The sequence below is a fragment of the Martes martes genome (assembly GCF_963455335.1).
Source record: "Martes martes genome assembly, chromosome: 15".
Lineage (NCBI taxonomy): Eukaryota > Metazoa > Chordata > Mammalia > Carnivora > Mustelidae > Martes > Martes martes.
Window position 1 is genome coordinate 3,760,383 of NC_137903.1, and position 21,583 is coordinate 3,781,965.

General features: G+C 44.4%; 1 protein-coding gene across 1 annotated transcript in view; it reads right to left on the minus strand.

Annotated features, from left to right (window-relative positions):
- SPTA1 (spectrin alpha, erythrocytic 1) overlaps nucleotides 1–21,084 on the minus strand; it is a gene marked incomplete at its 5' end in the record, with an annotated part of 61,096 nt that extends 40,012 nt beyond the window's left edge. The window contains 17 exons of the mRNA XM_080824150.1: nucleotides 536–658; nucleotides 1,906–2,149; nucleotides 3,514–3,695; nucleotides 5,323–5,527; nucleotides 7,592–7,747; nucleotides 7,894–7,971; nucleotides 9,475–9,585; nucleotides 10,215–10,352; nucleotides 10,542–10,643; nucleotides 10,750–10,885; nucleotides 11,835–11,989; nucleotides 14,303–14,447; nucleotides 14,990–15,123; nucleotides 17,060–17,206; nucleotides 17,933–18,073; nucleotides 19,731–19,856; nucleotides 20,848–21,084. Coding sequence (XP_080680276.1) covers nucleotides 536–658; nucleotides 1,906–2,149; nucleotides 3,514–3,695; nucleotides 5,323–5,527; nucleotides 7,592–7,747; nucleotides 7,894–7,971; nucleotides 9,475–9,585; nucleotides 10,215–10,352; nucleotides 10,542–10,643; nucleotides 10,750–10,885; nucleotides 11,835–11,989; nucleotides 14,303–14,447; nucleotides 14,990–15,123; nucleotides 17,060–17,206; nucleotides 17,933–18,073; nucleotides 19,731–19,856; nucleotides 20,848–21,084 — 2,560 coding nt within the window. The remainder of the gene's footprint in view (nucleotides 1–535; nucleotides 659–1,905; nucleotides 2,150–3,513; nucleotides 3,696–5,322; nucleotides 5,528–7,591; nucleotides 7,748–7,893; nucleotides 7,972–9,474; nucleotides 9,586–10,214; nucleotides 10,353–10,541; nucleotides 10,644–10,749; nucleotides 10,886–11,834; nucleotides 11,990–14,302; nucleotides 14,448–14,989; nucleotides 15,124–17,059; nucleotides 17,207–17,932; nucleotides 18,074–19,730; nucleotides 19,857–20,847) is intronic.
- Nucleotides 21,085–21,583: the final 499 nt, after the last annotated feature.

Genomic DNA, 21,583 nt, shown 5'->3' on the forward strand with positions numbered 1-21,583 from the left:
AACTTAAATTCTAAATTCTAAAACTTCTACAGAAGATCATATTGATTATTAGCATAAAAATATTTTATTTTATAATTTTGGCTTAACTGAAGAATACAAATGGTTGATTTATGAGGTAGAGAGTTTCCTGTTATTGGATTATATAAGCAATATTGTATCATCATTGTGTCTGTCGGAAATGCCCAAGGGGAATTTCTGCATTAAAAGGGAATGTGAATCAGATATCTTTTAAAATTCCCTTAAAGCCCTAAAATTGTACAAACTTCGGGGCACCTGGGTGGCTCAGTGGGTTAAGCCACTGCCTTCGGCTCAGGTCATGATCCCAGCGTCCTGGGATCGAGCCCCGCATCGGGCTCTCTGCTCAGCAGGGAGCCTGCTTCCTCCTCTCTCTGCCTGCCTCTCTGCCTACTTGTGATCTCTGTCTGTCAAATAAATAAATAAAATTTAAAAAAAATTAAAAAAAAAAAATTGTACAAACTTCTTCCTTTAAGTTTAGCATGTGATTATCGACCAGTTCAACCCGAACCATACATACCTTCCTCTACCATTTTGTTTCCCTTCTCTGTTATCGCTTGGATGCTTGGCTCATGACTGGCAATGTTATCCTGGATGACTTGGTGTCTGTTCAGAAGCTTCTTGGAGACAATCAGGTCCTTGCCTACAGAGAAAAATAATTCTAAGGTCAGGTATTGTTCTAGTGCATGAAATAAGAAGAGGCTGCTCTACTTTTTATAACTCTTGAACCTACAAGTTTTTCCCTTTGAGGCTGTAGTCTCCGTCTGGACTTCCTGAAATTTATATCATTTGTCCGAATTAACTCTGCTCACTGTTGTTCCCCTTGTCTCTTTGTACTGAGAAAGTTCAACTCATTATTTTATAAAAGTTAATAAATAAGTCACTATATAGGCAGAAAGGCAAGTAACTCTTCAACCAGGACTTTCAATGGCGCGTGACCAATTTTGTTTCAGCATATTACGGTGTAAAAAGCAGACTCCTCCACTTACGAATTCCTATGGGTGTCAGAAAGTTATCAAATCCTTGAACTTAGGTGTTTTTCACCATGAAAATGATGTGTTAGATGTTTTAAAGTTTTCTTTGTAAAGATTAGAAATACCTAATAAAAATATGCCTCCCTTGCTGCTGGCATTAACAAGCACCAACTAAATGTTATACATTGTTGCTTCAGTTTCTCAGCACCCCAGTTCCAGACGTCAACTACCTATCTCCCGTCCACACGTTCCCCCCCTCCCCTTCAAAAATCCCTTCCCTGTACGTCCCACTGAATGACTTTCCAGAAGCTCTCCAGGCCTGTCCACCCTTTAAAACGTCTTTTCTCTTCTAGAAGTTCTCCCAGGCTGGCCCCTCCACTGTCACCATCATCAGCTCCTCATAGATGCTCCCACTGTTGGGTATGAAGTTTGCATTCCGCTCGTACCCCAGCACTGGCAATGATGGACGGCCCCCAAAGGAAAGGAAGGTATGTACTTCTCTCTGCTGTCCCACCACTTTTCTCTTTCCCATAGCTCAGATCTTCACAGAAGGGAGGCACTGACACGATGGACAAAATTATTTGGGACCTCGAGCACCAACCATGAAGGCTCAGCCAAGGGCCTTGGCAGTAACTTAAGTTAGAGAAAGTAGCAAAAGGTTGAGCCCTCCCGCTCTTCTCAGAGGCCTTCAATTCATGGCATTGTTCATGGTTTACTTTGGGAGGTAAACTGTTCACTATGAATTTTAACAAAATCTTCTATGGAAGATGGAAAAATTGTTCCTGAGTGTGAGAGGGAAGAGCTGAGAGCAAACTCTGCATCCCCCACAACGGTGTCTCAGGTTGTCCCAGATCTCTCTGAGAGTCTGCAGACCCTGGTCTTCTATGGCTCAGCCCACACATGCTCAGGAACTAACCAAGGTAGGTGGAAGCCACTGAGGGCTCAGTCTCCTGGATCCAGGCTTCCTCATCCTCCGTGTCCCTGCAGATCTGGTGCAGGAGCAGATGGTCAATGAGCGTCTTTTTCCGGGCGCTCAGTGGCTCCTTCAGAGCTTCAAACCGGGACACTAGGGACTCCTGCCTTGCTTTTATGTCTCCAGCATCGGGATGGTCTATTTTTTCAAAATATACTGCCAGGTCTGTGAGGGTGTCCACCTGATCCTGAGGGAGAGACAGAATAGGTGTCAGGAAATGCCATCGTTTAGTAGAAAGGGGTGGGGGGGGTCCAGCATGAGGAGGCTTTGGGGAGAATCAGCTCCCCCAGTGCCATGTGATGACTTTTAACCAGATCCATGAGATAGAGTGACAAAGGATGCTGACCCGAGGGCCCCATCATCACCCAAGAGCTATTTATAGGAAAGTAATTCCTAAACATTTCAGAAAAACAGAATATACAGAGAGTATGCCAAGGAAATCAGGGAAACCACAGACACAGAGCCTTAACTAACAGGAGTATTAATAAACCACAAGTACCTGTCAGAGTGTCAATAAACCATGGCCTGGAGGAAAACAGAGGGGCACTTTCTGTCAGACTCCCCTCCCACCCTCCTTCCTTGCAAATGAGCTGCAAGTGTGACTAACATGGAAACTTCCCAGGCTGAAGTTTGTGGCATCCCAGGAACAATGCCCAGGAGATGAAATGGGGTGTTTCCAAAAAGAATCTCATTATTTTGTTACCTTGTTTGCACCCTCATCAAGCCATCCCTGGAGGTATCTAAGGGACTTGTCTTGTCTCCTGTTTTCTGTTTCCTGTAGATTATTCTGTCTTTCCCATTTAACTCAAGGAGCAGACATCATAAAAGTGGATTTTAACAAGATAGATCAGTAGGACTTTCCTACTTAAGTACAAGCTAAGAGACCTTGGATGAGAAAGTGAGTCAGCTGGAAGTGGGTTCTCCAGAAAATCACACAATCTCACAACTGAGCAGATAAACTCAAGTGACAATCTTGCGGGATGTCAGGGGAGTAACCCTGCACTCCAGAGTGCACATCCTACACATCCACATCCTAGTCCTTACCCTGCTGCCAATTCTCTCTGTGACCTCATGGAAGTCACTCCACAGCTATGGGCTTCAATGTTCTTAACCAAAAAATGAAGCAGTAGGATTAAAGATATTTGCAAGCTTTGACCCATGGAATGCCGGGACAGGAAGAGGCCATGTTGTCCAAAACTTGCAGTACAGATGAGCATATAGAGATGTGAGAAGGTGAAAAGAAGCATCAAAGGTCACATCAGCAGCAGGTGACGAGCAGAAATACCAAGCCCAAGTTTCTGGAGTCAGAGTGCCACACCATATACAGGGGAGCCCACAAAGCTCCCCCGGCCGTGGGGTTTTGACAACCGCCCCCAGGATAATGGCTGCACCACACAAGGTCTTAGGAAGGCACAGCTGACCAACTAAAATTCTGGAATTTTTGCCTTCAGTTTCTTGCTCTCTTTCTCTGTCAATAGTTATTTATTACGAGTGTGCTGATGGCACGGACGGGAGCTCTGGTCTACCATGGCCAGAGAGCTGGCAACCGACCTGATGGACGCCCACAGCAGACTCCAGGAAGCCATGTTTCCTGAGTAGGTTCTGTACATCAGACAGGCCTTTCCCATAGTCCTCGGAGACCACCTGCTGCTCCACGTCCCCCAGCCAGCGCTCTAGGTCTTCTGCAGTGTTCTTGAACTGAAGCTCCTGGTTAGCTTCGTGCAACTGGTTCCCTGGAATGAGGCAGTAAGAATGGGACAGACACCATGACTCTTCCTCACTACACAGTAATACACTGTCCGTCAGACTTAAGGGGAAATACAATATTTTGATATCCTAATGAGAAAAAAATATCCATTCCATATGTGATTATACAAAAAAAAATCTTTAATTTGTGCAATTTGGATGGTCTTTGTTTTGAAATCAGTAACTTTCATTCCCAAAACAAAGAAATAATCTGTTTATTCTCTGCTGAGGAGGTACAGTCCTATTGTGTTAGATCTGACCATCTTGGGTATTTAATATGTCAACCATCACTCTCTATCAAGACCTCCTTTTCAAAGGGATTCAAACCCAAACTCTGCATTTCCCAAGAGAAGTATAAAAATCGGGATGGGTTTCCATTTGAAATTGTGAACTGTCTTTTTATAAATGTCTTTCTCAGAACATTACCAGCCCCTCCTGGTACCTGTCCTTCATCAGCAGCCCTGCCTCACAATTTTTCTCTTCCAGAAAATGTCTTGATTGTCCACACCATTCTCAGCTAAATTCTTTATTCTTTGAACGATCATTCACATTATTTCTGCTAAGTAGTCGCTGTATCTCCTGATGCTGGGGAGTAGCAGTACCATCTTATTGTTACTGTAAATTTGCATTTTTTCCCCTAAACCCCAAATTGGGTTGATATCTAAAGGAATCAGCATGGTATATATAGTCTATAACCAGGGCAGAGTGGTGTCTGTAGATGGAGTCTCTGTCTCACAAGAAGAATATTGATAGGAAGACCTCATTATTTGTGTTAATTGCCACAACTGACTGATTTTCTAAAGAGGGGAGGTTAAATGTAAGTAGAGGTTATCCAAGCAGACATGTGGGAATTTTTTAAGAGCTTACAGGGCCTGAACACTTTCAGATATGTGAAAAAAAGCATCATCAAACTCCATTTATAAGAATAAAAGATTGTGTTTTTTAATGGGATTGGGAGGGAGGTAAACCACAACAGACTCTTAATCTCACAAAACAAACTGAGGGTTGCTGGGGGTGAGGGGGCAGGGATGGGGTGGCTGGGTGATGGACATTGGGGAGGGTATGTGCTATGGTGAGTGCTGTAAAATGTGTAAGCCTGATGAGTCACAGACTTATACCCCCGGGGCAAATAATACATTATATGTTAATAAAAATATTTTTTAAAAAGAACAAAATATTGTAAGAACATCATATGTGGTGCTGGCAATCTTGTAATGTCTACCTTAATAACCTGGGTCAAAATATCTTGTTTCATCTGTAGAACCCAAGTAGGGAAAATCTAACTTAAGGACACCAGTTTCAGGTGCATAGCCAATACTGGATTCATGGCTCTGGAATATTTGTTAAGGAGACAGAAAAAAAAAAAAAAGTGGGAGCAAAGTGAAGAAAACAGAAGTAATTTCACTTAAACTTATGTGCCTGAAGAAAACATAAAGCTGTATGTATATAATGTGGTAAACTTAGTTTAAGTTATAAAAACTCTGTTCAATACAGGAAGAAATGAGTGGCCTCCCTTCTTATGGAGGTCACCAGGCAAATTCAAGGTGGTAGAGATTAAAATGCTAGGTTTCAGAATTTAGGAGGTAGACGTTCACCAAAATCTCTGCTTCTCACCTTTCTGCTCTGTAGCTGCCAGCAGCTCCTTCCAGAGGCTGACAACCTCGTCCACACGCTCAGCCACCTTGTCCGAGGCATAGTGATCAGCCTCAATCATCTCCCGGCCAGTTTTCTCCAGTGTGTCGAGCAGGCGTTGGTAATCTTCCAATTCATTTTTAAACTCCTCCTGCTTTTGAACGCGGCTCTTCAAGTTCTGTATGTCCTAAGTCCAAACGATAAAGGAAACTTATCTGAAGAATGGGGAGCAGAAATTTTGAGGATAGGGGTTACTTCTCACTATAAATACAACTGCATTAAGGAGAGGAAACAAGGGAACTGTCCTAGTTCAACTACTGAGCCAGAGAACGTGAACAAACTCATGTGGCCAACACCTCCTTCTAGCCACACATCACACATGGCTAATCGACATGCAGCCTAGACTTCTCCTAAAGATCATTTTGAATATGTCACCCCAGGCAAGAATTAACAATCAGACATGATCAACAGTAGCCAAACTACGGGGAGAACCTAATGTCCATCGTCTGATGAATGGATAAGTAACAGGTGGTATATATAAGCAATGGAATATTACTCAGCCATCGAAAAGAATGAAATCTTGCCATTTGCAATGACATGGATGGATCTGGAGTGTATTAGGCTAAAAGAAATAAATCTGTCAGAGAAAGACAAGTACCATATGATCTCACTCATATACGTGGAATTCAAGAAACAAAAACAGATACACATAGGGGAGGGGGGTGGGAAGTGGAAGGCAAACCATAAGAGACCCTTAATGATAGAGAACAAACTGAGAGATGATGAAGGGAGGTGGGCAGTGGGATGGGCGAGATGGGGGATGGGGATAAAGGAGGGCACTTGTGATGAGCAGTAGGTGTTATATGGAAGTGATGAATCACTGCAAATCTACTCCTGGAACCAATTTTACCATATAGGTTAATTAATTAAAATTTAAATAAAAATTTGAAATTTAAAAAGAGAAGGGAAAACAGAAACAGGGAGCTGTCATGAAAGATGACAAATTTTTCCCATTTCTGTCCCGATGCATGATATCTCCCTCTAGAGAAGATCTGTATACCTTCTGTACCCAGGAACCACACCTCCTCCCAAGAACACAAACACATATTTCCAAGTTTAACAAGATGAAAGGTACAGATAAGGTGCTCATAGTTCTATAAAGATATGAAACAAAAGTAAATATTGTGAATAGGTATTGGCCTAGAAATTAGGAGACTCATTCTAGCTTCCACTAAGTGTGAAAGTGTATGATTATATATATGTGGGTATAATAGTTTGTAGTACATAACACTTGTGAATGAAAAATCCATGTTTTACACAACCCCAAGGTAGAGAAATCTATGGCTTAGAGAGAAGTCAAGGGTTTCCCAAAGTCACATAAATAAGACAGAACTAAGAGAATTCGAGCCCAGGTTCACCTTCTCCAGAATTCATGCTCTAACACTTACGTTAAACTGCCTTCCAAGTAACTGGGTAACTCTGGGCAAGTCACTTTCCAATTTAAATCCTTGGTTTCCTCATCCATAAAATGAGGGGTTGTTCCCTTCTAGCTACAAAACTGTGTAACCCTGCATTATGCCAAACCTTGAGGTTACCTTTGGGTTCCTAGGAGCTTTCAGTAAATGTGAACCTACAACGGGATCAGACGTAATGTTTTTCTATGACAAAGGTGCAGAGAGAAGCAGCAGAGGCAGTGGAGGGACAAGAAGCGACTAAACAAGGAGCCATGCCTCCCTTCCCCCACTCCGTTATGGAACATTAGAAGTTGTGCTGGAGAAGGGTGCCTGGATGGATCAGTCAATTAAGAGTCTGTCTTCGGTTTAGGTCCTGATCCCAGGATCCTGGGATGGAGCCCCTGCGCCAGGCTCCCTGCTCCGTGGGGAGTCTGCTTCTCCCTCTCCCACTGCCCACCCCCTTGTTCTCTCTCTCTTTAAAATAAATAAATAAAATTAAAAAAAAAAAAAGAAAAGAGATAAAGGGAAAGAGGAGAAAAGAAAAGAAAAGAAAAGAAAAGAAAAGAAAAAGGAAGGAAAGGGAAGGGAAAAGAGAATTTGTGTCGAAGAAAAGAAGTGAGAGGTGGTGGGACACAGGAAATCCAGAAACCAGATTCTTTGCTTTTAACCAAGTATCTTGCCTTGAGAGACTCAGGGTCCTTCTCTGTAAAGAGGCTCACCAGTCCTTTCAGCTCTAAGACTCCGGTCCCCTGAAACAGTCCTGATGAGTGTGCCCAGGGTCCGAACACCCTGCTTACCTTGTAATCTTCGTCGTCTGCCAACTTCTTCTTCTTATTGATCCAGTTCTTTAGGTCATCTGAGTCCTCATAGAGTTTCTGCAGAAGCCGGGAATCCTCCAGGAGTTTGCGCCGTGTGGCCGCCTTCTTACGTAGGGCATCCCGCCGGGCCAAGAGCTGCAAAAACCAAGATGAAACTCACGGTCATCAAAGCCAAGTATGAACACATGAGATTCACTGCCCAGCTCGGTCCCTGGGCCCCACCTCCTCCCCGGGCCCCAGGGCACAGGCAGGCAGACGTGCGTCCGGGGCTTCCGACATACACTATCCCGCAGAGCAGCAATGTTCTCAGAGTCGTAATGCCCACCGTTGATCAGCTTCGTTGCATTATTGTCTACAGTCTGAAAAACAAAACAACAAAAACTGGAGTGGTTTTCCCTCAGTGGCCCCTGAGTAAGTGGCCACCACTGGGCTAGCTGTTGAGAGAGAAAGCGTGGCAATGTGGGAAGAGAACAACTCTCAGGGTCAGACATCTGGGACCTAGTTCTGATTTCTATTACAAATTCTGTTTCAGAATGTATAGTTGATGAGTTAATTACCCTCTTTGATGCCATAATATTTTTAACATCGAGGTTATAATAAATGAATTTTGATGTCACTTGAAGGTGAATATTTGATCTATTCTTATTTTTTTTAAGATTGTATTTATTTATTTATTAGAGAGAGTGAGAGAGAGTGAGCATGTGCTCAAGTTGGGGGAGGGAATCCCAAGCAGACGCCATGCTGAATGCAGAGCCCTACTCAGGGCTTGATCTCACGACCAGGAAATCAAGTCCTGAGCTGAAACTAAGAGTCACAGGCTTAACAGACTGAGCTACCCAGGCACTCCTGCTCTTAAGTTTTCAAGAGGAAGCACTGTGGATATAGTCCTGCGCAGTGGCCAGCCTCTCGCTCTCACTCTCTCACTCTCCCTCCCTCCCTTTTCTGCCTGATATAATATATGTATTTATATCTCTAGCCTCGTAGGAAGAAGGGTTAGAAATTTTTATTCATATTCATTCATGAACCCCTCAAATTGTTAGAACTCAGGATGGATTAAGTGATAGAGAATGGGAATATAATCTAAAATACATGATAGCATTTTATAAACAACAACTTATTTTATACTGTTAGTTTTTACCAATAAAAATCAACAGAGCAAGCATATGGATGGATAAGGACCACGTTAATCCCCGTACTGACTTGGAATTCTATTGTTATGGTTGCTGCTGTTGCCAGTGGTAGTATGTATGGGTTAAAAGCCAAAACCAGCCGAGGAGACGGCCAAAGACACGCAGTACATTGGACCAATAAAATCCTCCCACCCTTGTCTGAGCCCAGCTTATACATTGACCAGTTTCTGGGGCATTGTAGTGTAGGGTTCACAGGAAAGCTGTGGTCACATTGGAGAAGAAACACAAAGCTGAAGATGTACAGGAAAAGAAAAGATGTTGCTTAGACATCTAGATTTTACTAGAGAAAACTAAATGGAGACATTACTGGAGAGAAAAAAAAAAACTGAAAAAGTAAATAATACACCTCAAACTTCCAAGTCATGATTCTGTGTCAGATAGGGATCCAATAATATCTATTTATGCTGCAGAAAAAAATAAAACAATCATCACTTCATTGGGAAAATGTAAGTGGCTAAAAAAATTCCTCCTTAAAAATTTTCTAAATATGCTGTGTGGAATAAAAAATGTGATGGTAAAAATGGGTATGATTACTTTTCTGAATGTTTTCTCTTTTGAAAAGAACCCTCATGTTATGTCTGAAAGTGACGAGTGGTTCTCTCTAAGGACGGGTGTTGTATGAAGTGACACAAACAAACAGAGCTGGCGCCCACGCCAGAGCCCGCATCTCACTGTGATCTTCTCCTCCTGGGCGGTGAAGGCCTCTTCAAAGTCATCATGCTTCTCAAGAAGGGCTTCCACACTGCCCAGGGAGTTCCCCAAGTCCTCGTTCTCCAGGAAGGCCTGTAGAAGACAGAGACACATCTCAGCTCTTCCTTGTTGGTGAGAAACATTGCTTTTGGAGCATCTCTGAGACAAGGACTAAGGATGGAGAGGAGACGGTGGGAGAGCAAGGTGGGATCTTGTGGGATGGTGGGTAGGGACCGACCTTGAACAGCAGGAACTTCAGACTCCTCCCCAATCCCCTCACACAACTTGATCACCTCTGTTTCTGGTTCTGTCCACATAGAGTTGTCCTGGCCAATCTTGGCTCCATTCTGACTTCCCAACACTGCCTCAAGAGGACCAATCACCTCCTCCAGGAAATCTCTGGTTGACCTTCCCTGACTCATCACAACTTTCTATTCCTGACCCCTCAGCAATGTGATATTCATCTGGCCTTATGTTCAGGGGAAGTTAACGCTCCTCTGCTGTGTATTTAGGTATTTTTCTAGGCGTCTGTTCATGAGGGAATTGTAAGAGCCTCAAAGGAGGGGCCAATCTCATCTTCTTCCTATAGATCACCCTCTACTTCCTAAGACAATCTCCAGCCCACAGAAGTGGTTGTGAGGGTGCTGACGGTAGTCATGGGATAAATGAGGGGTGGGGGAAATGGCTTCTGGACACTTGCTTGGCCCCCCTCCCCCCATTACCTCTTGTCTGCTCATCCAGCTGTCCACCTGCTCACTGTCACGGTAGAAGAGGTGCAGGTATAGGCACTGCAGGTACTGAAGCTGCCGCTGGTCCCACAGCCCCAGCAGGGCCGCCCAGCTGTTGGCAAGTGTTGTCATCTTTGGAAAGGAAGAGACAACGTGAACATCTAGTAAGTGCGAGGCCTTTGGAAGGATGCACACGTGGACAAGAAGTGGGCTTTTCTCTCACGACTTCAAGGTCTGAGTGGGTAGCATGGTTCATATTATTATGAGATTACGTGGGGCTAAATATGTATCAGAATTCCACCCACTATTCAACTAGGTTACCTTTTCCCGAACTTCATCAGAGGCTTCATGACCAGCATCCAGCAGAGCCTGACCAGTCTCATCGACAGATTGGAATCGCTCATCATAAGAGTCAATCTCATGCTGTGGCCACAAGACAAAATGTCTTAAAATGCAACAAGAAACCTTCTGGCACTCCTGGCCCCTCCCTCTTGCTCCCCCTGGGTGACGGGGGGCTCTTCCTGTCCACCTTGTGTTGTCGATGCCTGTCCAGCAAGGCCTCCCCACTAGCCACGTCTGTGGGCAGCTCATCAGCACTGATCAGAGCAGCCTTCTCCTTCATCCAGCCTGAGAGCTCCTCATAGTCAGATAAGAACCTCTGGTACCTGCAAGAAAGGTAGGTAAAGGACAGGAAGGAGAAACCAGGTGTACGTGGACCAAGCCAGGAGTTAGGGTTGGGTTGAGCTGAGAGATGCAATCCTAATCCTACCCCTTCCTACCCCTTCCCCCCCAATGGCCTTCCTGTTCCTTTAGGGGGGGCGTGTCGGGCAGGTGGTCCTTCAGTCCAGGTTGCTGACTCCCGGGACGGTGTGTCATTGTGTGATGAGGCATCTGCGCCTTCCTTGCTTCCCCAACATCACAAGGTCACACCACCCCAGAGACCCATGAAGTGAAGTCAAGTCCTCCCAATGAGGCCAATAAATAAGACACGGCATATGAATAACACTGGGCACCTGGCAGGAAAGGGGACCAGTGTTAAGGTCAGGAGCCCTCGCGTGCCTTAGCTCACCCTTAACCCCATGACTAAAAACAAGACACTAAAATGTTTACCTATTCAAATAATTAAATGCTCACCAGTTAATTTGGAATTGTAAAAGTAAGATAAACACTGCTTTCTGGTGTTTTAATGACTAACTATAAACATTAACTACTGAAATGTTACCCAACATTTTGGCAAGCTGACCCACATTCAGGAAATAATTCTGGATTTATTTTTACACCGTTCAGCTTGGAAATTTACTTCACTTCCTGAGCTAGGGCTGGGGATGTTGATGCTTCTTCAGCTGCTTCTCGGGGTGCGTGGGCCATTTGATAGCACTCTACAGTTTCTAGGCAGGGAAGACCCACGAGCCACAGTGCGGGGAGGAGTCTTGCTGGGTGCGATGCCAGCCGGCAGAGGGCTTCCCTTAACAAATAAAGCTTCTTTCGCCTCCACCACCAGCAGGCGGGAGGGCCGGGTCCCTCATTATTCGATTCTTTCACTCTTTATTTCTGCTTTTGATGTCCTATCCGAACCCTGTAGAGATAGAGCAACAGAGAGGAGGGATTTCTGACCCATAAGAAGCCTCCAGCTTCGCGTATCTGTTGGTAGCCAAGGCTCGAACGTGCTCCCAGTTGGAGACTAGGTCCTCTTTCATCTGCTGGATCTGAGATGCCTCTGGAGGGTGCGAAAGCATCAGCTTGTCTGCTCTGGCACATAACTCCTTCACCTTTGGGATGAAAAAGAAACCTAATGGGAAATCCAAGCACTCCGATTCATCCCGACAAAGTCTTATGGGAGGGATCTGACAAAACAACTGATAACTATTGATAACGGTAACGTACTTATTAAATTAAAATAAATAAAGATATTAAATAAAATATATAATAAATATAAAAATAACAAATAGTAAATTAAAATATTAAAATAAAACAATTTTAATTAATTTTTCATCGTGTTATGTTAGTCACCATGAAATACATCATTAGTTTTCGATGCAGTGTTCCAGAATTCATCATTTATGCACCACACCCAGTGCTCCATGCAATACACGCCTTCCTTAATACCCACCACCAGGCTCACCCAATCCCCCAACACCCTCCCCTCCAAAACCCTCAGTTTGTTTCTCAGAGTCCACAGTCTCTCATGCTTCGTCTCCCCTTCCAATTTCCCCCAATTCACTTTTCCTTTCCTTCTCTTAATGTCCTCCATGTTATTCCTTATGTTACACAGGTAAGTGAAACCATATGATAATTGACTTTCTCTGCTTGACTTATTTCACTCAGCATAATCTCTTCCAGTCCCATCCATGTTGATACAAAAGTTAGGTATTCGTCCTTTCTGATGGAGGCATAATGCTCCCTAGTGTATATGGACCACATCTTCCTTATCCATTCGTCTGTTGAAGGGCATCTTGGTTCTTTCCACAGTTTGGTGACTGTGGCCATTGCTGCTATGAACATTGGGGAACAGATGGCCCTTCTTTTCACTACATCTGTATCTTTGGGGTAAATACCGATAGTGCAATTGCAGGGTCATAGGGAAGCTCTATTTTTAATTTTTTGAGGACTCTCCACACTGTTTTCCAAAGATAATTTTGTATTAATATGCTAACATACTATATCAGCAATGATAATGTACTGACCACTTTTGTCTCTTATTGAGTGCTTACTGCTCAGCACTGCACATGCACTGACTTATTGTCTTTTTAAAATAACACTCAGAAGCAGAAACTATTTTTATTTCCTCCTTTATATGAAAACTGAGAGGTAGAGTATTTTATTTGGCCAAGGCCATTCAGCTACTAAGTGTCAAAGCAAGGTTGGACCTCAGACTGTCCTTCACCACACTCTATACTGTCTCATAAATACTGTTGTGAGAATCAGAGAGACCCTTTTGCCCGGGAGAATTTCTGCCAAGAATTCTAGCAATGCCAGACCATTCTGAGAACAATTCCTAGGAAGCAAGACCATTGGGGCAAAAATGTGGGTATGGGTGACTTTCCCACGTGTTACCATTAGTGCTTGCATTATATTTAACTACAATCAGGTGTTGTCTAGGATTTAAAATTTCATTATCATTATGCATCAAATTATGGGATTTTATTATTCATTTTTAGGAGAAAAAGTCAAAATACAAAAATGGAGCAAGAATGAAAGAAATAGAATAACGGGAGAGTTTTCGGAAACTGGCTCTAGAGACAAAGCTATGGTCGGGGGCAGCGTGTGGGGACCTTCAGGGCTGACTCCACTGTACACACTCTGGAGGAGTTGGTTGAGGTTATGGGTGATGTTGTAAGGGGAAGAAGCAAGGATGGGAGCCAATCAGGGGTAGAGGCTTCCTCCAAATTCAAACCTGCCTCTGTCTCCTCCTCTAGAGATAGGGACTCGGGTCTTCCAGCTTTCAGAAGAGAAGCGAAAAGTGGATCTAGTAACATGTTCTAGGTGTCTCTGAGTTTATTTGAAGGGAGAAGATAAGAAAGAAGAAAGAAGGAAGGAAGGAAGGAAGAAGAAGAAGAAAGAGGAGGAGGAGGAAAGGAAGGAAGGAAGGAAGGAAGGAAGGAAGGAAGGAAGGAAGAAGGAGGAGGACGGGGATGAGGAGGAGGAGGGTGAGAAGGTGAAGAAGAAGAAGAAGAAGAAGGAGAAATTTCTTCCCTTATCTACTGAGAGAAGGACAAAAAGAAATAGGATCAGCTGAACTGACAGAAATGTGGTTTGACAAAAGGAAAGACCCTCTGACGGCAGGTCCTGAATAAGATTAGGAAACCATTCCTGGAGGTAGCTTTTTGTTTTTAAATCATAAAGTACATTACAACACACACACACACACACACACACACACACACACACACACATAAAACATGTACATATATTTAAAGGAAACTTCATGGAAAAGTTATGAACTAGAACAAGGAAGTGTATTCAGGGATAAGGCATTTCTCCTTTATCAACACAGTGAATTTACTGTGTCCTCTGGAGGCAAGATATCCACCAAATGCCTCTCCCAGGCCAAGAGACCAGCCAGGCTTCCAACAGTGGCTTACCTTGTCCCCCATGACTGCAAGGTTCCTCTCAAGGCCCTTGTGACTATGAAACAGGGCCTCAGAGGTAACAAGGTCTTTGCCATAGTCCTCAGAGGTGACTTGAGGCTCCTTCTCCTTGATCCACTGGATGGCTTCAGTCACATCCCTGCCGGAGAGCCACATGAGTCCCAACAAAGACAATGGCAGGCATTCCAGGGCAAACAACGTCCACGGCAAGTATACTCAGCTAGCAGTTACCTTGAATTCCCACTCACTAGCAAAAAGTAATGTAAGAGTTCTTGCTTGTAATGGTTTCCTTTGAGATGTAGAGGCCTGAGCATTATCTGGTCCTTGGGCCTCTAGATATACTTGCCATATCTCGGTCAGCTCTTACTGTCTTTTTTCTTCCCACGCAACCTTCCACTCCCATCCAGGTCCTGATGCACGTTCCTCATCTCTGCAGTACTTCCATCACTAATTCACCTGCGCCAGATTTATCGCTCTGGGCTCCAGTCATCACACACTTGGCTAGGTGGTGGGTCACACTTGCCCTAACTACACTCTCCCTTGCTGCCTCAAGTGCAAGTGCATGATTTACTCCGTTTTGAGATACTGGCCACTAATTGCTAACTGTAGCCAGAAGCTAGAACAAGCACAAACACAGTGCTGTTGCAGAGTTTCCCCATAACGTGTTGGCCAGATTCATACCTTCTGAACCGCTGGAGGTCTGCAGCACTGGACAGCGTTTCCTGCCGCTGCAGAGCCAGATTGAGGAGACGTTCCCAGGCTTCGTTCACCTCATCCTGCTTCAGCTTGATCAAGGGCAGCTCAGGATGGTTCTCCTGGAAAGAAACCAGGGCCGGGGATAGGCAAAGGTGAGCCTGTTCCAAAAATCATTGAACACCTCTCATTTCATACTGGTTCCTACTTTGCCAGGCATAGAGAATGATCATCTAGCCAGATGCCAATCTTCACCGTAGCCCTGTGTCCTAGTTTTACCAAGATTCAGAAACCCACCCGCCAGATACTCTATCTTTTGCCCATAGCCCTGGGAAAGACTATTAACAGATTGCCCGGCCATGAGGTTATTTTCAGAATTCCACCTTGTGGATGCCTGCCAAGTCCCTGGAAAACCCCGGAAGAAAAAAATTCCCTCTGTGAACTAGGACTTTATTTTCCAAAACTCTACTACGGTGGTTCTTAACGCCTTTGGGGTCCCGACACCTTTGAGAATCAAATGAGAGATGTTTCCCTCTTCCCAGAATTACATACACATGCATTTAATTTTGCAGAAAATTTCATACGTCGTTGCAAACCATCTGAAGCACCGAGATGTATGAAACGAGGTCAAGTTCACGGCATCAGCCTATTTGGACACTTGGCAGTTTCGAGCAGTTCCCATGCATCCAAGTCTTCCTACCCCTTCTGTCCCTGCCTCTTGGAATTTCCATCCCCATTCTGAATCCTCTCCAGATGGAATTTTCTACACTCCCCTTCTTGAATGCATGGCCTTTGTACTTGTAGCTGTGTGCGGGTCCCACCAGAGCAGAGGACACACTCTGCAAGAATCAATCCGTCCTATGGTCGATTAGACAAAATGGCCGCGTTATTTTGCCATGAAGCCCTCCTTGCAATAAGGGAAGTCCATTTCCTCAGGCTTGGGGTCTGGGTTGGCCTAGGCCTGGGTTACCATAGAATGTGTCTGGAATGATACGAGCTCCTGCCCCTTGGTCTCAAGAAGCCCTTCAGCTTCTGTTCCTACCTTTGGACCACTGACACATAAACAAAGCATGCACTCCTGGAAAGTGAGAGCCAAGGCCCCAGACATGGGGGCAAGGCCATTTTAGGCCCTCCACCCCAACTGTAGCCCTTAAGGTGGGATCAGGAGAATTGCCTAGCCAGGCAGCTGAATCACCAAATCGGGGGAAAAGAACATGTTTGTTGTTTGAAGTTTGGGGACAGCGTGTTAGATAGCACTGAATAACCGAGAAACTTCCACAATGAGACAAAGATGGCGGACAGAGAAAGTTTAGAGATTGTTGGAAACGTGACCTGAAAAAAAAAAAATTGAGATGCCGTTTACTTCCTGTACTCCAATACCCATTCAGCCTGAAGTCTCGGATCTGTTACTACAGAAGGAGTGTCCCTGTACGAGAGCTGAGGCAATGAAGAAACCAAATGGACAGGCACAGCAGCCGACGGTCAGAGTTGCTAGTTCCCTCACAGCACATGAAATCAGACGGGCTCCCCAGTCTTCCCGCATATCCTAATGTGATTTATGCCCACACCAAACTGTTTGCTCAGACACTGAAAATCTGCTTAAACACTGTCTTAAGTGAATGAAGGTAAAACTGCCTCCCTTCTCCTTCCGCCCTCACAAAAACATCACGTGTGATGACATCATATACATTATGAGAGCGCTCCTTTATTTTATATTCTTTGCTACTTTATTCTGGTTCTTCTTCATGAGGAAAGGGTGCGTCATGAACACGGGCGATGGGCGTTCTGCCCAGCAGGTACCACGCTGTGGTCTAGGACCTCCACACACATGCGCGTGCACACACATACACCGGCTCACCCGCTCACGCCTCTGTTTCCGTGGACGGGCAAGAGATGGGCAGAGACAGGAGAGGAAACTACCCCGGGCACGTTGCCACAGGGTCACGCCTCCCTGTTTTCTCACAACGTCCCACATCCTTCTGAGCCCATCTACTGATGGCTGGAAGGTTCTGGACACCGGAACCGTCCCCCGCACTGACCCTTTGCGCCCCACCTCACCTTGGCGGACTCTCTGGCGTACCGGTTTATTCCTTCCACTTTCTCCCGTCGAGCTTCCAGGTCTGCTTGGAACTCCTCAAACTTCTTATGCAGAACCTCGGTGCGCTCCCAGTCCTCACCCAGCTCCACGGACGTCACTATTGTCTCCTGTGGGTATGGGCAGTCTATTGAGTCACTAGCAAATAGTTTCTGCAGTTCAAATGTACAAAACCGTTGCGCACCCTCTCAGGAGAGCTCAGAAGGAGTGGCTGGTGGAGCCTGGGGGAGGCCCTTCAGGAGAGAGCCGGAGGCAGGAGTGTATTTCCTGAGGGAGTATCCTGGTCCCGGGGACGTTGCTCTTTGGGGTAATCCTTCAGAAAGATCAGGGACATTGTTGGTCAAGGCTCCTGGAAGTGCCCTTGTGTGTTCTGGAACATGAAAAATAAATTCATCCTGATTCTACTCAATCAACCCACTGGTATCTGCAGAAGTCCTGGACTGGGCACTCACGTGAGTGCATCTTCAGTCCTAACACGGGACTATCCTTCAGGTACTCTGAAAATAGAAACCTCCTTAGTTATAGGTACTGAGAGACAGCCCTTAGGAAAGGAGCTAGCGACACCCTCAGCCTGAACCCAGAGTAAGAGCAGAAACTTAGGAGGAGGAGCGAAGGATGGTGGGAGGGAGACAGGGACAAGCCCAGGGCACTTTTCCCCACATACAAGGTCACTAATCTCCAGGATACCCCTAAATCTTTGCCAGAATGGCTTCTTTCAAGGAACAAAGTCCAGAAACAGACACCCAGACTGCTTTCCCAGCAGCCTGCATTAGATTGCCAGGGGGCTGCCCGGGACAGGGATGGAAAGCCCTCCTTGCGTCCTGTGGGTCCCGTACCTTGTCTCCGATCCACTCCAAGATGTCAGCGCACTCCTGCAGGTACTGCTGAAGCTTCAGGGCCCGCAGCAGCAGGACGCCCCTCTCCTGAGTCAGCTCCAGCAGCAGGTCCCATAGTCTGTGCAGCTGTTCCAGATGGGCCTTTGGGAGGAGACACAAAACTGCTCAGGCACCGTACCTGCTGAGGAGTAGGTAGGACACGGAGACGCATGCAGAGAGGGCCCTGGATAAAAATTGCATTCTCTCGTGCATTAATTGCTCAATAGATATTTAAAGGAAAAAATCTATGTGCCTCAGAGTAGATGTTAAATCAAGCCACACGTGATCCGCCATAAGAGAAAAAAAATGTAAAAATGCTTTGAGGTTTTAGAGGATGAAAGGATCATAAATAATAAGACAGGATGGAATAAGGATTCACGTAACAGTGCTCAATTTGAATTGAAGCTTGAGGAACAGATAGGATTTTGACAGGTAGGGGGCAGGCAGAGGGTGTTCTAAGTACTGGCAAATTATGGAAGAAATTTAGCATGAGCTGTTTGCCAGGACGAGTAAGAACTACAATGTTGCTAATTTATAATGGAAATTACTGGCACCAAAGCAGTAAGAGAATTTCAAGACTATGTAATTTTAGGCTTTGATGCCAGGTTAGTTTAGAAGATCACAGATTATATAATTTATCAAATTTAAAGTACTGTCTATGTCATGTCCTCAGAAATCTGGTATTTTTCAACTACTGTTTATGGTAGCCGGGAGATCACATTTCTCTCTGAATTCTCCAGTGCTGTGGTCTGATGGAGCTCAGTGAGTCTGATAGTTGTGAAGATGTCTCAAACATGTCTTAACTATTTTAACTAATGTAGGTGATTAGTGGCACACAAAGCTGTGAGTAATACCAAAAAATAATCTATTTTATATCAATACATAATTTTTGAGATTTTTCTTGTTACAGACTATCCTTTTCAATAAGGTTCTCTCCTGTTAAAGTCCGTGTTCTCCGACCATATTTTGTTGACAGTAAAATGGACTAGAATTTGTATGCAAGTGTAGAAAGACCATGTCACATAAATTTGGTATGATAATGTCAAACAAACTTCAACAGTAAAAACAAACAAATCCACTCATGCAGGAGAGATCCTGAATTGACTCTATCAACACAAACGTGTTGGAAGAGCATGCGGATTGTCAGGAAAGAACTGATACATTAGTAATGAATTCCAGAGTGGTGGTGGTCTTTAGTCTGCCGGGCTCAGGGAAGATTTTCTGAAGAGAAGGGATTTTAGAAGTTTTTCAAAATGAGCAGAAGAATGGAGTTTGAGAACTATAATATTAGTCACAGCATGTGGGTTGTGAAGAGAGGGAGGTATCACAGAGAAGGGAGAGATATTTCAGAGAAGACTCACATGACACCATATCCCTTGTTTGGAGAATGTGAGGGACAAGGACTCTGAGGTCAGAAGAAATCGTTAGAAATGGCATTTAGGAAAGCCAGTTCATCCGAGACACATGCAACTGGGTTAAAGAGGGCCTGATCTTAAGCCAAGTTGTCTTCTGGTGGCCTGGGAGGAATGCAACACCATCCCAGGATCCATTTTGTATCATAGCTCTCTTCTTCCTGACCCAGGGGACATGAGGAAGTCCACCATCTTTCCTGCCCCACCCCAGTGGAAGATAAGAGGCAGGAACCCTGGTTCCAAACCCCCTATCTCAAGCTTTAGACCTTGAGTCATAGTAACTTAAAACTCTGCTAACATAATCAACAATTGGAAACATCTCTTACAGAACCCTACCATACATTTACCTTGGTGTCCTCGTGGGCAAAATGCCCCTCAGCAAATCGGGTTTCCCTGATTTCTTCCAGTTCAGGAATGACCCTTGATTTTGCTTGTACTTCTGCCTCAAAGGACTCATGCTTCAGATACTTGCCCTGAAGTTTAGAAATCAGAAGTTAAGGCTAATGAACCCTAGTATGCCTAGAGCATAAAGGGGTTCTTCGGTTCCTTTTCTTACTTTTGGGCAGAACTACTTGTTTCACAACCTAGATAAAGAGAAAACCCATGACCAGAGCTGGAGAAGTCACATCCTAAAAGAAATGACCACTTCAGGCCAATCCAGGCACAAGGTTAGGGGACCCAGGAAAATGTTTCGTCCTGTCCGCATTGACTCTGGGGAGTTTCCAGTAAATACCCTGTTATTTTTAAGCCTCAATTGCCTTCGGTGAGAATGAAAAGATGCCCCATATTTGTTCCTCTTCAGAACAGAGGAAGTAAGTGCTATGGAAAGCTGAATACAATGATGAAAATGATCATTAATATAACATTTTTTTTAATTGAGAGGTTTCTGCTTATCAGATAATACTCTTGTTGTCATACGTGTATCAATCCTTTTAATAGATATCACTCTCTTTTTGATCCAGGAGCTTCCTCTCCAACGTCAACCACCCCTTTTAGGTAGGTAACCCTTTCTTCTGGTCATGACTCTGTCACATGCTGGGATGGAAGGAGAGGAGCCTCCTTCTGACACCTGTCATGTGGACTGAGCAAGGGCATGGATAGCCCCTTGGGATAAACCTGGGGAAAATCTCCCAGCAGAATGGAAGCCCTGACATTTCATAACCTTGAAATATTAAAGTTGCCTGATATGTCATAACTTCTTTGAACTCTCAGTCACTATTATGCCCATAGCACAACTTCAGACCAAAATTACTTTCATAGGGTGAGTTTCCTCTGTACATAAGTCGTGGGCATAAGAAGTTAAGGACACAGGCCATTTAGTGACAGAATTGTGGTCCCTAACAGGAAGTCTGAACTTTCAATGACATTATGCCCTTATAGTTAAATACACACTTACATTACAAGAGTGTTTCCCTCCCTGGAGATCTTAGAGTCTGCTCTGGGGAAGTCACAGGACTGGAGTACCTGTATGTTAGTCGGGTCTTCATAGCTCTTATCATCTGCAATCTTGAGTTTCTCCAAGATCCACTTCTCTAGGTCATCTGCATCCCGTCTGAAAACCTGGTAGTGATAGGAATCTTCGAGCTTCTGACCCCTCTCAGCAACCAGCTCCTTGAACCTTCTGTAGCGAGTTAACACCTCCTGACGCCTTTCCTGGATCTGCTCCGCGGTTTCCAGCACCTTCGGTCCACCACTCTCCATAGCCTGAAAGTTAAAAATTTTCTATCTCTTGCGGGTTCTCAAATCTCTGTGATGTCCCTTTCTGTGTTCCAAGGTGTTTTCACAGGTTGAACTTACATTCAGATGTCTTGAAGCCTGTAAAAACCTGTTGTCACAAGACACTAGGATATTTATGTAGTTTCAACCATATGCAGCTACCCTTTAGGATAGTAATTCTTTATCAGTGATTACATTTTCCCAACTTTTCACATAAATATGTGCCACCATTTATTAAGTCCTATAAATAGAATTAATTTGGATGAATGATGGAGACAAGTTTAAATTAGCAAAATCACACATCTCAGAGGGATGAAAAAGAGTTGTAATTTTATTTTCTTTACAGAGGCTAGAAAAGTGTTGACTTGTACTGATCATTCTGAATTTAATCTAATGAATAATTAAACATGGTTTGCAATAAACTTGATGAATGACATACACAAATATTTGGAAATGTTTGTTTTTTCACATAAAGTATAGCTCA